This window comes from Ascidia mentula, chromosome 8, assembly GCF_947561715.1.
Source record: "Ascidia mentula chromosome 8, kaAscMent1.1, whole genome shotgun sequence".
Classification (NCBI taxonomy): domain Eukaryota; kingdom Metazoa; phylum Chordata; class Ascidiacea; order Phlebobranchia; family Ascidiidae; genus Ascidia; species Ascidia mentula.
The window spans coordinates 2,508,592-2,523,653 of record NC_138573.1 but is presented as its reverse complement, the minus strand read 5'-3'; the positions used below and the strand labels follow the sequence as shown (position 1 = coordinate 2,523,653).

Below are 15,062 nucleotides of genomic sequence, written 5' to 3'. Positions count from 1 at the left end.
CAAGAATGACGATTCGTCGATTTTCTGTCACCGTTTCACACGCTGATTGTCAGGTTTCGAATCTGAATGTTTAGTTTACGCCAACTCGTCGACTTGCGTCGGTTTATTTTGTGTTTATTTTATGTTTGTGAACAACAAAATGAAGGCTCGCAAAAAAGCGATCCTGCTTTGCTATGCGAAAGTATGCATTGTTTCTATCAGCAACAAATCATAACCCACATGTTTGCCAGAAAGGTTTTGAGCACGAACAACTCATGGAAAAAACAATGGAACACAAACCGTTTTTCTCTGTTCAATATTTGGATGTAACTCGAGCTTTTCCACGTTCTTACGAAAATCTTGACCCGCCCGCAGACCACAGTCTGAATTTACTTGACTGCAAAATTGTATCAAGTGTGCTCTTCGGTGAACGGCATCGTGACGTCATCGTATAACGATGTAAATGGAGACGTGACGTCACCGTTTGTGAAATCCGTAATTTCTGTTGAAACTTCTGGTGTGTCGGGCTGGTCTTCTTTCACAACGGTTCGTTTAAGCTTGTCTCTGAGTGAGCAAATCCATCCACTGGAGGTCGCCAGAAGGTGACATGTTTCGTTTTCGAGACACGGCAACATTTCGCACCACCGGCGAGTTTTTATGATAACATCTGCAATATACAGTATACGAGTCTGGTATTTTGGAATTCGGTTTGGAAACACTCATTGACATAAAAGATAATGTGCGCAAACATATATGTATGTTCTGCAGAATCAAAATAAGAGAATAAATTTGCGTCAACAATGCTTCGGTTATGACAACGAATAGCATGTCTGAGCAATGCTTTTTTCTGGCGAAGTAATGGATTTCGCACGTTTTCAGATATTCAATGGGAAATTATATTCAACTTTCCTAAAGGCCTCCTATATATAAGCGAATTTTCAATCATTCATTATTACCTGGAACGCACGCAGGCGCCTCCCGATGGGTCCCGGCAACCTTGCCAGGGCCACAAGCGCAACGCACAGTCCGAAGATAGTTTTCCTCTTCCAATCGATTTTCCTTCACAAGCACGCTAAGCACTTCGCATCCCTCGGCGAGCGAGGCGTTACCTGAAGCCAAATACGCCTAAGTTAAACGATTGATTCAGGTCGTATATAGCGAAACACCACGCGTAGGTAGGAACGGAAGCTGGGGCCGAGATCGAAGAGTCGTCATTAGACGAGCTTGATGGTTTTTGAGAAATTATTTTCCTTATTTTTATTCAAAGCTCGGCGTCGTTCGTGGAACAGACTGCCTCGCATTCAGACGGGTTTTTGGGAATTCGAAGAGGGTGTATCGATTTTAAAGCTGTTTTCAATGCCCTGATAACGTATTGCCAAGAAATACATTTGACTGGTGGAGAATCGGTGGCCGAACTTGAAAAGGCGTTTCATAAAACGTCGAGGAATCTAACATTGCGCTTTTAGGCGGTTTGGTATTTTTGAAGTGTTTTTGTCACAAAACATCTTGGGTAAACGTTTTTTAATTGAAAGTTAATAAATTTTTAGTTGTAAATGCTAAAAAAGTAATCAAGTGCGATTATTCGAATACGAAGAATTCAAAACATTTCTTTGAGTGTCAATATTTTCCATAAATACTTACTGTTTTTCTTGACAAGCGAGGCAGCTTTTGTCATACTTTCGATGGAACATGATATCAATGCCAAATTAAGAAAAACTCTAATCAGAAACATGCTTTTAGTTTAAGCTATAATACTTCACTTGACTTTGTCCTGCAAACACAGATGCACAAAACAACAAACCTTTTGAAATTTAGCCTAAAATACACGAAGCAAATTCAATTCATAACGAAACGACACACTGCATCGAAAAACAGTTCACACATTTTCGGTTAAAAAATATAATTTCACTGTAAAGCTTCCACAGCAGCCGAAATTGAAGTCGGTTTAGAGTTCATAGACCTCAGCTCACAGGTTTTTAATAACGGTTTGCTCGCGATAAGCTGATGCTGTTTTAGTACACTCGTGTATTACCTCAAGTTTAACAGCAACTATACAAACTACGCGCCCGCTCCTTAGGATGGTTTCGCAGCCATTACGCCTTCGATTGATGTTGCACCAGCTCCCAGCTCTGCGCTTACTGTCAATTAAGACCTCGGGCGACATTAAAATCGTGGCGCGAGGCATCGGGTATTAATGCTACCCGTAAGGGTTGCAGGGTTAATGCATGTGGCCAAACGGCCATTGTTTGACTTTCGAGATTTCCCAACGGAACACTTACCGTCGACAATAAACGCTTATCATTTTTGCCGGCAGCATTTAATAGCGCAAGCGGTCCGCCGAGCATTGATTGATATTTTGATTTCCGCAAGGAGCTGGCAAAAGTTTATTCCTTTTACTTCGATGTGCCCTTTTTTGCTGTTATTGACAATCAGAAAAGGTTGCCTGCTGCGTTGATTGTTTATCTGGTTGGAATAAACGCGTATCCGTTGATTACAAGTTGCTTAAGACTGTTTGCCTAATTTTCGCAGAATCTAGTCCTCGATTAGGCATTTTCCTATTACCCGAATAAACTGTATAAGATATTTAAGTCTGTCAACTCAATGCAACTTTTAAGCGCTAAAACGTCCATATTGAATATTTGTAGATCACCACAAATGCGATACTTTAAATTAATGCGCATGCAGACATAACAAAATTGCAATATTTCTTTTATTCCGTCCCAGTATGTGGATTTTTCTTTCTGTCTGATTGGTCATTAATTATTAAAATGTGTCTGCTTACTCACACCTATGGGGCCACGACGAAAGACACGGTTCCCCCTTGGCCCATCGGTGACAACCCGCGACAAAAGCTGTTTCCGCGTGGCGGATATAAGTAAAACAATGAAACACAGACAACATGCTTTTGTGCTTTCAAAGTTGAGCATCGATTTTTTTCTCTCCTCCTGTGAAAACAGGCAGATGTTTAGCATCAAAAAGCAGTATTCCGCAGAATATACGGAAATTTTCAATTACATTTAGGCTACTGTTCTCAATAGTAGAAATATAGCAATACTTTTATAAAAAAAAACATTCAAATATTAATGTATTCCTTCGAAATTTGGTTTTCCAGTATGACTAAACATCATCAGGGAATACAAAAAAGACTGGGTCCTGGAGAAATGGTCATGAATGAAATGCCGATAAAAGTGAAGTGACGATAATTGATCGGCTTTTAGAACCAAGTTATTGGAATATTCCATACAATTAATATGAAACACGTGACCCTTTCGGCAAAGCGTTATCCTATTACACCTTTCTTCCGAAAAAAATTGCATCATTGAGGAGGTATTATGTTAAATCTAACAAACGTTTAAATCTAACTTATGGCAATAAAAATACAGGATAATAGTCACCAAGAATTTACATGTTGACATAGTTATCGCATATTTACAGGTAGCATATTAGACGATAAAAGGCGTATAAACGAGGTTGGTGGTTTATTGTTACTCGGGAAGAGTAAAGTAATTTAAAATTTACACGAGTGGTTGTCGCAACCGCCATCTAACGACGTCTTTAAGATTAAAGTGGATGAGCAGCACGTGATAAACAAGATTGTTTTTCTTTCGTCGCGTGCGCAGCCTGTTTGCAGCAAAAACAAGAACAGTTGTTGAAATTATAAAATCTTTTTGTAGGGTGGTATTATTTTGATGCACTTCAATATTGAACAGTCTTAATTGACAACAATACATACATATAGCGTTGGTCATTATTTACGACTTGACGCCAAGCAACTATTCAACAGAACGTTGGCTTCTGTTTTTTAAATGGTATGTTTTTTGGCAGAACCTTGCAAAATGGCGTCACATCGCCCAAAGCGTGCTCGCAAGATCGTTAATTATGGAGAGGATCATTTGCACTGGGTAGAAGAAACACAAATACAGAAGGCAATGCTGCGGTCTCTGCACGACACCCCGTCAAAAAAGCAAAAGAAAACCGAAGTTTTTGCCTCTGAAGAATCTTCTGATGATGATAATAGTGATGTGAAAAGTCCAATCACTAAGGAAAAACGAAAAGTTGTCACAAAGACGAAGGAAGAGGAAACGAAAGTTTTCAGGCCGGAGGAAAACTTTGAACTTCGACTGACCAGACTTCAGTCGAAACTTCTGGAAGAACATGGAATATTTGACCCCAACACCTCTCCTGCCACCAGATCCAAGTATGATCAAATTATCATGGACACCCAAGACCTTTGCCACGTCAACTTGCATGATTTGAATTCAGACACAAACAAAACAACAGTGAAGGTGCAAAAACTTTCTCCCAAGAAGTTGTTTTCCACTGAGCAGAATTCATTGTCTCCAGATAAAGACCAGGAGGGTGCCTTGTACCGAGTTAGGGCCCAGAGGAAGTTTGCGTCCAACACATCTCCACCCAGAACAAGAAGCAGCAGCCCAGTAAAAATGCATAGGCAAAAACTTCTGGTAAATGATAAGGACGGGGTATTAAAAGCAAGACGAAGACTTCGTAATGCATCGAGTGATGATTCAGCATTAAATGATCCTTCACGACCAGTGCGGGCTTCGTCGAGCCAATCAAATCAACAGAACTCAGCTGAGGTTTCAGAATCTGATGGTAAAGCCACTTTAAGAAGATCAAACAGAAGGTCGTTTCCACCTTCTGTGTTTAACATGGTGCCAAAAACTGATAAATTTTTGTCCTATCTTTGCTTCCGCAACACAAAATTGCAGGTCAAACTGGACGAGTAAATTCTTAATTTTGCATGGGACCCTATTTATTGTATCATGTTATAGATTGTACAAAGTGTGCAATATTAGTTGTTTTGCACCGCTTGTAATCAGTAAACACCTTTTCAGTTACGTACAGTTTGGTTTATTCTGTTGCGGAACTTTTTATTTGCCTTTTCGGGAACACAAGTGAGAAGTAAAAATAGTTTATTGGCAGTTTTAGAAACAAAAGAAAAATAAGACATCCTCTTTCATACAGCGACAGTCGGTATAAAATATTGTAGGGATATATCATCGTGTACAAGAAAAAAGTGTAGTGCAGTTCCATGAACAATATCTGCAAGCAACAAAAAACACATTAATTTGTCAAACTTTGATATTAATTTGTGCCAAACTTACTACAAATAACTTTGTAAGGATTGATTTGTTGACCTGCCAGAAACTGCAAAAACTTCCTTATGTCAACTCTTGCAGATGCAAAATCATTAGCAGGCCAATCCCTCGCTTCAGTTTGTGATTCTTCATCATTGCTTGAGATGGGTGGAACTTCTAAATGTTGAAATCTACATGCAGACATTTGGTGTAAAATATTTTGTGATATCTTAACACCATTGTATGTGGTCCAAACATTTTTCATGTCACTCAAAAACCACATACTGAATATTCAAGATAAAGTTTTTTTTGGGAATTGTTAAGTAGGACTGTTTATCAAAAAACAACAGAAATATATGAAGTTGCTGTGACTGTCAAAAGCAAATAAGAAACCAAAGTAGAACATGCCTTGTCGTCGCAGAAACCAGTTCAGTTTCGACTTTCATAGTTAAGTCTCCTTCTTGATTTGCAGAAATTGTGAGATAGGTGCTTAAATTCTTCAGCCTTTCAGCTATGTTTTTTAACTTAATGTAAAACATTTTAAAAATCAACCCCTGTATAAGCTCTGTTAAAAACATTTATGATTCAAAATGTCGGCAACTTACTGTTTTCATAGGAGGCATACATATGCTAACATGAAAGTCTGGCATTTGTTGTTCTTCGTATTCACCCCAAAGTCTTCGTGGAATAACAGATACTGGTATATCATGAGTCACAAGTCTGGAATTGCTTGCAATTGATGGCTGTCAAAAAACACATGTTACGTTGTTCATTCAAGCCAAACTTGAACGAACAAGATATGCACCGGTGTCAGTTGTTTGCTGGATAACACTTAAAATTATTCTCCACAATCACTAGCTGTATACCATACTTAACCACTTTAAACAATATATCTGCAAGTAAAGAATAAACAAAAACCATGTAATATTCGTACAAGTTCAACTTCCACTGTTAGACATGGGGTTTGCTTCTTTGTTAATTTTATCTTCATAGATTTGGCACTTTGGGCGGATTTTAATGCTCTGCACATGTTTTCAGCAACTATTTCCAGATAAATCTCATTGTATTCTTTGGAAGCTCCGTCCATTTGGTATTCATCGAAGAAGTTGGCCTGATTAAAGACCATGAGTTAAATAAAACAACATGCAATGATGCCATGATTAAAATGAGAGTTAAAGCCAAATCCTGCCAATGTTTATTAGCATATGTAACATCGAGTTTGGACTTTTTAATAAAGTTAAACTTTAATTCATTTTCAATTTCCTAGGATCTTCTCGATAACCATGCTAGTCCGTCTTGTTAAATTTAAAATGTATACACTTAGTTTGCAGAATTTTAAAATGTATATACTTAGTTTGCAGAATGAAGTACGTGTGTATGCCACCCAGATTGGAAAGTTTGTTATTTGAGGTAAGGATTTTTTTGACGATTGCTAATTACCCGGATGATGGCAACATTTATTGCATGTTAATGCATTTGCTATTTTATTGCATAGATTATCGGTAATTTTTCAAGACAGTTTTTCTAATCTGAAATGCATGTATGTTGTGCTAAGAATAATTTACCTGCTTAAGTTCACACCACATGCTAACTCCACCATTCGAAACCTGGTCGGGCAAAATAAAGTACATTTTGTCCAGCGTCAATCGCAAAGTGCATTTTTTCAAAAGTTTGCTAATGGTGTGGACAACATCTGAGAAACGCACAGAAAGTTACATATATTACACTATCATGGGAAGATTTATTAGTAACTTACTTGTAAAATGATGAATACAGTCAATGTTTACAACTTTTGCTCTGAATCGCATAATATCGCAATTTTGGGTCAACAGCCAAAAATTTACAAAAATCAAGTCAAACCGCGGGAAGTTTACGTGGGAAAGTACCTGTTGTGATAGTTGATTTCTTGTTTTGTATTTTTTTATTAAGATTTTTATTTAATATACAAAGTGGACAAACAACTGACGATATCCATTAAAGTTATCGAGAAGGGCGATCATGAAAATGGTGATGACATCACGGACAAAAGTCAAGTTCAGCTGGGGGATAGCCCGGTCCCACGATAGGCGTGTTTGTTGTTCACTTTTAAATTTCCACAACGATGTCAATGCATATCAACTGACGTCACCTTGAGCTATAAAATGGTGGGGCCTTTTTTGAGGACACTAAATTGTAGGGCGCGAAGCCCATGGGCTATGGGACTAGTATGTACCTGGTACACCGTACTGGCTGCACAGTGCACGCCCCTATCGTGGGACCGGGCTATTCCACAACTGAACTTGATTTTTGTCACCATTTTCATGGGCGTCCTGTAGGAGTATATTCGCTGACTGTTATGGATTTGTCGTTGCTTATAGTAATGATTTAATATTTTAACAACGCATTCAATACTTCTTTGTTATATTTGAGAACAAACCTCATACTTTTTTACTTAATGTTTCTTTGTGTTACGTAACGTAACCATATGCAACAAATGTAACTGATTGTTTTTATTTGTTGACTCTTACAGCAAGCCACAAACATTGCAGGTAAAATTGCTTGGCAACCGCGCGTGATGCGTTCAAGTGATGGCAGGTAAACCAATCTTGGGTACGCTTCTGACACCGTTTAGGGCAAACGAAGGTTTTGCAAATAAATGTACGATGAAAAACATCGACCGATGTCAGCATTCAATATACTGATTTATATACGCTTATACCCCAGTCATATTCACAATAAGTGGCAAGCAAATTACTACTACTATTTGGCAGATGAACACTGTTAGGTGTGGACATGTGTTCTATTTTTGATTTCTCTTTTGTCTTCTTCTTAATCTTGCCGTTTTCTCCTTCAGTGCTTGCCTTGAAACGTAATCCTCGTTATCATCGTCGCTGCTGCTTTCTGAGAAAAAATCGACTTCTTTTAACTAGACATTCTTTCACATATAGATGGCTTTATGTGATGCACCGAAACAGCATTTTTTTTATTCGGCCGAAACCGAATATTCGGCAAAAGTTGCCGAATAAACCGAAACTAATTTTGGTGTCCATCTCTTTAAAATCGCAATAAATTTAAACAAAACATGCTGAAATTGAACTGATCCTATCATACAGCCTTTTATTGGCATATTAAGAATGCTGTACCAACTTCTTGAAGTTAATTTCGATGACAATTACCAAATAAAACAAATTAGTACAGTTGAAACAATGACAATGATTCTAAACTTTGTGTATCAGTGTTGCATGCAGTAAAAAAGTTACGGTTCCGGCCGAATTTTGCAAAAATATTCGGCCGGAACCGAATAATCACAAAAACCTTGGTTTCGGCCGAATAAATTCGGCAAACCGAACTTTCGGTGCACCCCTACTTCATACAAGCTTATTTTGTCAGATAAATTCTCAGCGCCATCACTTTTCCACAATGGGACATTGGGTATAACTGAATTGATACAAGCCATACCTATAACTTCATTTCCATGTGATAAGTTATTGGAGCCCGCTACCGTCGATGGAATGTTTAACGATATACGCTGGGGAAACGTTTCACTTGGAGAGGGTTGTACGGCCAGTTGCGCTCTTTGTAGGTCACTTTTCCAACTTCGCATTAACAGCATAAGATAAATTCCTGACTTTACAAGCTGTTTCAAATCTTCCTGCATCTGAAAAATGACAACATCTTACACTACATCGATGATTTTAAAATTTTTATCTGGTTTAATAGAAAACTGAATACCTTCATGATTCTATCGGGCGTTACATCCGTGCAACCCAATAACTGCACATTGTAGGGTTGTTTGCATAGTTCACACATGCTTACATCTGCTCCTAGAACAAAAAACAATCACCAAAATACATTATAGCAGGCTCACAGATTTAGGTTTATTGTGATGCAATAGAAACCCTCTTGGTTTTTCCTAAAGACTAATTGCCATAGACGCTAAAGCCTTTGTACAATGACCATTGTTGTTTAATTAGGGTGTCTTTTGTGACCTAACAGGAGTGTTTGGAGTCATCACAGAGTTTATCAGTATATTCAAAATCAAAATGGGAAACTTGAAAATTATGAAACTTTAGGAACAACTCTTCCGCTAAACCAATCACACATTGCCAGAAAACTACATTTTTGAAATATGAACTTTTACGCACTGTGTTCAACAGACAAAAATATCCATTCAAAGTATACACAGGAAACTAACTAGGTATAAGCGTAATAAGTCCTAGAATTATAAAGAGTATTTTGTAACATTCTTGTTTAAAAATGTTTGAAAAGAAAATGTTGGCAAAACAAAATTTGTTTCTTATTCTAACTAACTGGAATCTGGAAGTAAACTTCTAACTAACTGAAACTACATGCCAGCCACTATTATACAGTAGTAACTTGTCTCAGTTCTTATGGATTGAAAACGAAAAACAATGGTCTGTTAACTTGTAACAAACCTGAAAGCTTTTTGGTCTGTCTCCACCTCTGCAAACATTGCATGTGAACGTACTGTAATGAGCCAGAGCAATTGCAAGGAGTAACTTGTTGATTTTCAAGGGAATCGTCAGTTGACTGGCAGATCCTACACATTGTAGACTCATCTAAATTAAAAAAGCAAAAGACATGTAAAAATAGTGCATAACCCAGGATATACATTTTCTTTTTTATTTACCATTTCCTGTGGCAACATGATCACTTGTGTTACTTAGATCGGAGACTGAAAATGCAGATTTGTGATAAACGGCTTGGTGGCGGTGATTCATTAATGATTTCATCTCATCATTAACCTTAACAAAACATGTGAAGAATGTGATATGCTAGATGGTATACATTAAATTAAGATGTATGAATCCCACATAAAATATGTTTGATACAAATACTAATAAAACTCAACTAAAATGTTTGCCACAGAATCAAACTTTATTGATAATGGATGCAAAATTCCATAGTTACTGATATTGGTTAACAAAATGAAGGCTTTAGATCTCTCACAAATTTAAACAAGACCTGAAGTGCATTTACCTTCTCTTTTGGCTTGGCTTTAACTTTTGAAGGATTTAAATTAGAAACAGATTTCGCTGGTGTTGAAGAATACTTCCTTGACGCCATATCAAAGTAGAAGTGTTTAGTTGTGCTTAATCGAGCTGGACTTGTCGAAAACACCCTACGTCTAATAAAGTCAAAAGGTAAATTAAGCACTTAAGTGGCTTCATTTTTACCTTTAGTCGTAGCAACTGTGCATTAGACCGTGAACGAGAAAATAGAAATGTTACAAATCCGTCTGAATATTTTTTACCGAAAGTGATATTGCTAATAACTATATGTTTTTTTGCAGATCATAGTTGCTTCGACATCCATACAATTTTTCGCGTAAAATGTTAACCAACGGATTAGATTCTGTTTAGTATTTTAAGAATAAACATAACCTGCATGCAATTGTTTTTCCGCCAGTGGCATGAAACGTCTTTCACCTTTTCCGGTTTGCATTTGTATAGGCTTTAATTTGCATTTAATTCTATTTTTCAATACTATAAGTCTTGCCTTAAATTAAGTTATGCTGGACAAGCATGACACTGGTCTTCTACGAACTCGTACGAGACTTGTTGTAACCCTACCGCAAAATCTTAGCACATGAAGAACCTTCAGTACATATGCATATGTTGTTTTGCATGTAATTCTAAATGATCATGTAGCAAGTTTCAATTAAGAAAAACAACATTTTTTTAATATTTTCGCTAAAAACGGAAAGCAGCAGATAACAAAAGTATGATGTCTGTGTCAATGTGGTAAAATCGAAATTTTGTTGTAAACTCCACCTATCCTAAGTTAGTTCAAAATGTAGTCACAGTTTGTATATTTCCTTGCCTGTGACTCACAAAAATGCAAGCACCTGCATCTGAGGAGATGGAAAGGCTTCCGGAAACGCTCTTTGATCTTACTGAAGCAGACAAATGCGTTTTAATGAACAAAAATGGACAACCCACAACACTTGCAGAAGCCAGAAAAGGTCACACTTGTATTGTCGTCTTGCTTCGAGTAAGTTACTGCAAGTTGTAGATGATATCTTGAAATTTAGTTCTGCCATGGTTTCTCACAATTGTTCTGTTATTTTGATTTTTTGTGTCTTTTTTATGTTAAAAACTTATTCTGTTTAGAATTTTTTGGACTATATTACAAAAGAATATGTGGAGGATTTCTCGAAGATATTTCCAAGAGATTTAATGGTGAGCATTGTTCAAACTTATCCTGAAAAACAAACAGATTGCATCAGTACAAACTTCTAATTATTTCTGGTTGGTAAGTGATGTTTGCAAACAATTAAACTTTTTATTAAACAGGAAAACAATGTGAAAATTCTTCTTATCGGTTGTGCTCCATCCCGTTTTATTCAACCATTCTGCGAAGAAACAAATTGTCCCCACGAAATGTTTTGTGATTCAAAACGGATCATTTACAAAACACTGGGCTTACATGATTCATATCAATCCCATTTGACTGGTAAGTCAAAATGCAACAAAATGATTCAAACTGATTTCTAGAACTTTTTTCATGATGTGATTTTCAATGGAAAAACATGACAACCAAAATTTAAAAAATACCAAATTCATCAGATGTTTAAAAAGATGACAAAACACTAACCCTGTACAAAGTGATCAGAGAGTATTGTTTGTCCTATATTGGTTTGAAAGTGCCATTAATTGTCTTCAAACTAACATGTTTTCATAACATAAGCAACCATAATAAATATATTGTTCAGGCGCTGGAGACAATAGTCCACACATTAAAAGCAACCGATTTACCGGGTTCTTTATTAACATGTGGCGGGCAGTGAAAAGCACCGTTGAACAGGGAGATCCTTTTCAGCATGGTGGACAAATCGTTATTGGTGAAGGTAAGTTGTAAAAGTACATGCTCATTGACCACTGTTTTTTATTACTGGGTGTTCAAAACAACTTTAAACCATTAAAATTTCAAGATGGTCACTAAAACTGCTGATTTTAATGTTATTAAACATCCACAGTGGTTTGTTCTCTTTATGGGAATTTACTGCCCCTATAATCCAGTGCGCTGCCCATACACCATTCATAGACAAACAGGTTCGGCTCCATTAAGTAGGGGCGTTACCTCCACGCCAACTAACCGCCCAAAGCGGCGAAGTTTACTTAAGAAAAGCACGCTACTCCCTAAGCAAACTGAGATTGCTTAGTCGTGTTCGTTCCCTACTTACAAGGTCAAACCAGTTTGTACCCGAAAGGGCCTTAGAAACCACAAGTCATGAACACGTTTGGGGACTGTTTGCATAACGTGCGGTTCTTTTTCGGTTGAAGTAAACGTGAATATTTGAGTCCAATAATGTGTAGTGCATGAAAAGGCTTTGATCCGTATTGTAGTTGCGTTTGAATGCGTGTTAGTGGTTCATTTTTCAGCTATATCCTTTGTAACTTTATGGCAAGAACCGCAGCTCAAGTCAGTTGCAGCGCTTTTTGAAGCTTTTGCTGTTTTTCCGTTTGCAGACGATCAGATCCTCTATTTTCACCGTGAATCGCATTCTCACGATCACACGCCTATCAACGATCTTCTCCGTATCGCCGGAATGGAACGAATCGATTTCAAGACCAAGTACAAAATTCACCACGTTTGAGTTTGTGTTTTTTTTCCACACCACGTTGCTTTCCATGCCCTCACGTCAAACCAAAGAGCCCGGATGTAGAATGTATTTTACCGATACGCACAGTTTTAGTGCCTGAATTTATACTGTAAAAAAACAAATTGAAAAAAGCTTTTATAAGAACATCTCCCACAGCCGGCATAAATATGCCGCAAGACACTGTAAACCATAGTTAAAATGAAACCCTCATTTGCTCGCGTACTTTAAGTAACGTTTGATAAGAAAAACCTTCAAATGTGTGATTGTTACCGTCTGCGATTTTTTGCACCGCTGTATTTTGTCACATATGCAGTTGCCTTTACCCTATCCACATGTTTAACATTTGCACAATTTCGTCACTGTAGTTACGCGTGTTCGTCTGCTGCCAAAACTTCAATTTGTTTTTAACTAACTTCGGTTTCAATTACTTCGATATGTTCTGGCTACGTCGATTTTCATTACACTGGTTCTACTGTACAAGACTAAACGATTGGCCTTTTGTGGTACTTTTTTGACTTCGTTGTTTATCATTGAATGTCTTCCCTAGATCCGTTTAGCAACAAGTACTTAGCCCAGGGAATCTTATGACCATTGGTTTAGGTGCTCCTATGTGTGTTGTTGTTTTCCATGTAGGCAATAATGCAGTATATGGCTTGTTAGGAGTTTGTGTTGATTAGAAGTGTTTTGTCGTTTGTGCTTTTTACCTGCAAGCGTAGATCGTACTCCTGTGAATGTTTCCAAGTGACGAAGTTTTTTTTCTTTTGTTGGCGTAGAGATTAAAATATACAAATGCCTTACGCTAAGCCGTAGACGTTTTTTTTGGTGTTATTCCGGATGGAGTAACTTTGTGTAGCGGTGCAGTTACAAACAATGTCGGGTTTGTCTGCATTCGGCAACTTAAGTGTTCTTGATGTAAAAGTTTTTCTTTAATTTGCGGGTTAAGCGCTGTTAGTATTCATTTTTACTATTTGATTTTCAATGTGGGCATGCCTAAAGCCTGCGTTTTCGACCAGCCAGTATCACGTTGTTGTATCAAGCTCGTCCCCCAAATATACTTTCGCGACAGTTTAGCTCACATATTATTTACGTTGACCTTTTCCGCATGGAGTTCACGTTCCCGATGTCACCAAACATGTCCCCTGATATGGAACAAGAAAGCCACTATGGTCTTGGATAGCGCAACCATAATGGTTCCTTCCGTGTACTATGTAGGTCGTTGAAAACCAAAACATGCGTCGCAAGGTAACTTTAGTGCCGGTTAATTGTCTCGCAGGTAACGCGACCCCCAGTTTTAACGTGTAGCAATTCCCAAACCTGTTCTCGTCAGAAATATCACAAGGGTTCGCGCGTTCGATACATCTGCACTATACGGATAGCGATTGCGACTATGTGACATAATAGTCCGCTAATAGCTAGGGTAGTTTTAGTGTGCTGCTGACACTCGCACTGTCTGCTTTGGTGCGATAGTTTTCTGTAGCAGTCATACTTGTCTTTATGTTTAGTGAAGTTATATCGCTTTAAACTAAAGCAGATGCCATGGTGTTGTATTTATCTAGCTGCAATTAGTCGCACAGCGTATAGTGGTGCGTTACTAAAAGTACTGAATATTCAGAATTCCATGTAGGTTCGCTTATGGTTCTGTTTGTTGTATCCTATAGCTATCCTATACTTTCCTTCTGCAGAATATCGACTGAACATGTTATGAGTTTGTTAACTTGTTTCAAAAGTATTTAAATAGAAGTTTTGATCTGAAATAGTAATCCCGATGGTGTGGTAAGAAAATTGGTTTTGTGATCGGTTTCGATTCGGCAAGGATGGTGACAAAAAAGTGTTGCTTTGGTGATTAAAACTAAAATTATCAACACCGCAAGGTGGCGACAGTGTGCTTTATGGGCAACCACTAAATTGACGCTTTCTCCAGAGATCGCAAAAAAACTTTGAAGCTTTTTAAAAAATTTCTGTTAATTGCATATTTCAACTTGTAATCAAGTAAACCAGTGTTTTAACAATAAAATTGCCGCTGCACAGTTTAGGAGATATGACATTTTCGCTATAGCTATCGCCGTGCTAAGGTAATACGTTAGCATTAGCTATGCATATATTTTAATGTAAGTGTCTTGAAGATATATTCTGACTTATCCCGATCACTTAACAGATTGACAGACAATTCTTCGGAATACCTTTAATCCAGACAGCTACATAATTTTTTCTTGGTCCTCGCAAATCACAGCAGTGCGATGAGATTTGATTGACAGCCAGCAACCTGACACCGCGCTGGGAGGAGCACAACAGTGGCCGGACAATCTTACCAATACGCTCTGCTGCATATGTATTCACTGTAAAGGCCTAACGACAAGCAGACAGTACAGAACTGCAAA

At 37.7% G+C, this 15,062-nt stretch overlaps 5 protein-coding genes across 6 annotated transcripts; 2 read left to right on the top strand and 3 right to left on the bottom strand.

Annotated features, from left to right (window-relative positions):
- Positions 1-389: 389 nt before the first annotated feature.
- LOC145910760 (chemokine-like protein TAFA-5) lies at positions 390-1,654 on the bottom strand. Its single transcript, XM_082997963.1, has 3 exons — positions 1,621-1,654; positions 936-1,088; positions 390-646 (listed from the first exon to the last, which is right to left on the bottom strand). Exons 1-3 carry the CDS (start codon positions 1,652-1,654, stop codon positions 390-392), a joined length of 444 nt encoding a protein of 147 aa, XP_082854089.1.
- A 1,956-nt stretch (positions 1,655-3,610) lies between these two features.
- On the top strand, positions 3,611-4,824 carry LOC145911123 (uncharacterized). Its single transcript, XM_082998371.1, has 2 exons — positions 3,611-3,649; positions 3,805-4,824. Exon 2 carries the CDS (start codon positions 3,816-3,818, stop codon positions 4,725-4,727), a length of 912 nt encoding a protein of 303 aa, XP_082854497.1. The 5' UTR covers positions 3,611-3,649; positions 3,805-3,815; the 3' UTR covers positions 4,728-4,824.
- LOC145911125 (checkpoint protein HUS1-like) lies at positions 4,824-6,941 on the bottom strand. Its single transcript, XM_082998372.1, has 7 exons — positions 6,835-6,941; positions 6,644-6,771; positions 6,013-6,189; positions 5,684-5,821; positions 5,487-5,602; positions 5,106-5,269; positions 4,824-5,043 (listed from the first exon to the last, which is right to left on the bottom strand). Exons 1-7 carry the CDS (start codon positions 6,884-6,886, stop codon positions 4,958-4,960), a joined length of 861 nt encoding a protein of 286 aa, XP_082854498.1. The 5' UTR covers positions 6,887-6,941; the 3' UTR covers positions 4,824-4,957.
- A 655-nt stretch (positions 6,942-7,596) lies between these two features.
- LOC145911689 (putative E3 ubiquitin-protein ligase MARCHF10) lies at positions 7,597-10,244 on the bottom strand. 2 transcript variants are annotated; one of them, XM_082999102.1, is made up of 6 exons: positions 10,044-10,244; positions 9,709-9,823; positions 9,494-9,637; positions 8,790-8,881; positions 8,517-8,715; positions 7,597-7,958 (listed from the first exon to the last, which is right to left on the bottom strand). In XM_082999102.1, the coding sequence occupies exons 1-6, from the start codon at positions 10,143-10,145 to the stop codon at positions 7,858-7,860; spliced, it is 753 nt and encodes a 250-aa protein (XP_082855228.1). In that variant the 5' UTR covers positions 10,146-10,244; the 3' UTR covers positions 7,597-7,857. The 2 variants fall into 2 exon arrangements, with proteins under 2 accessions (XP_082855228.1, XP_082855229.1); XM_082999103.1 differs by having other exon boundaries at positions 10,059-10,244.
- Positions 10,245-10,802: 558 nt separating this feature from the next.
- Positions 10,803-13,425, top strand: LOC145911553 (peroxiredoxin-like 2C). The gene is made up of 5 exons (XM_082998941.1): positions 10,803-11,072; positions 11,192-11,260; positions 11,375-11,534; positions 11,794-11,928; positions 12,551-13,425. Exons 1-5 carry the CDS (start codon positions 10,917-10,919, stop codon positions 12,676-12,678), a joined length of 648 nt encoding a protein of 215 aa, XP_082855067.1. The 5' UTR covers positions 10,803-10,916; the 3' UTR covers positions 12,679-13,425.
- Positions 13,426-15,062: the final 1,637 nt, after the last annotated feature.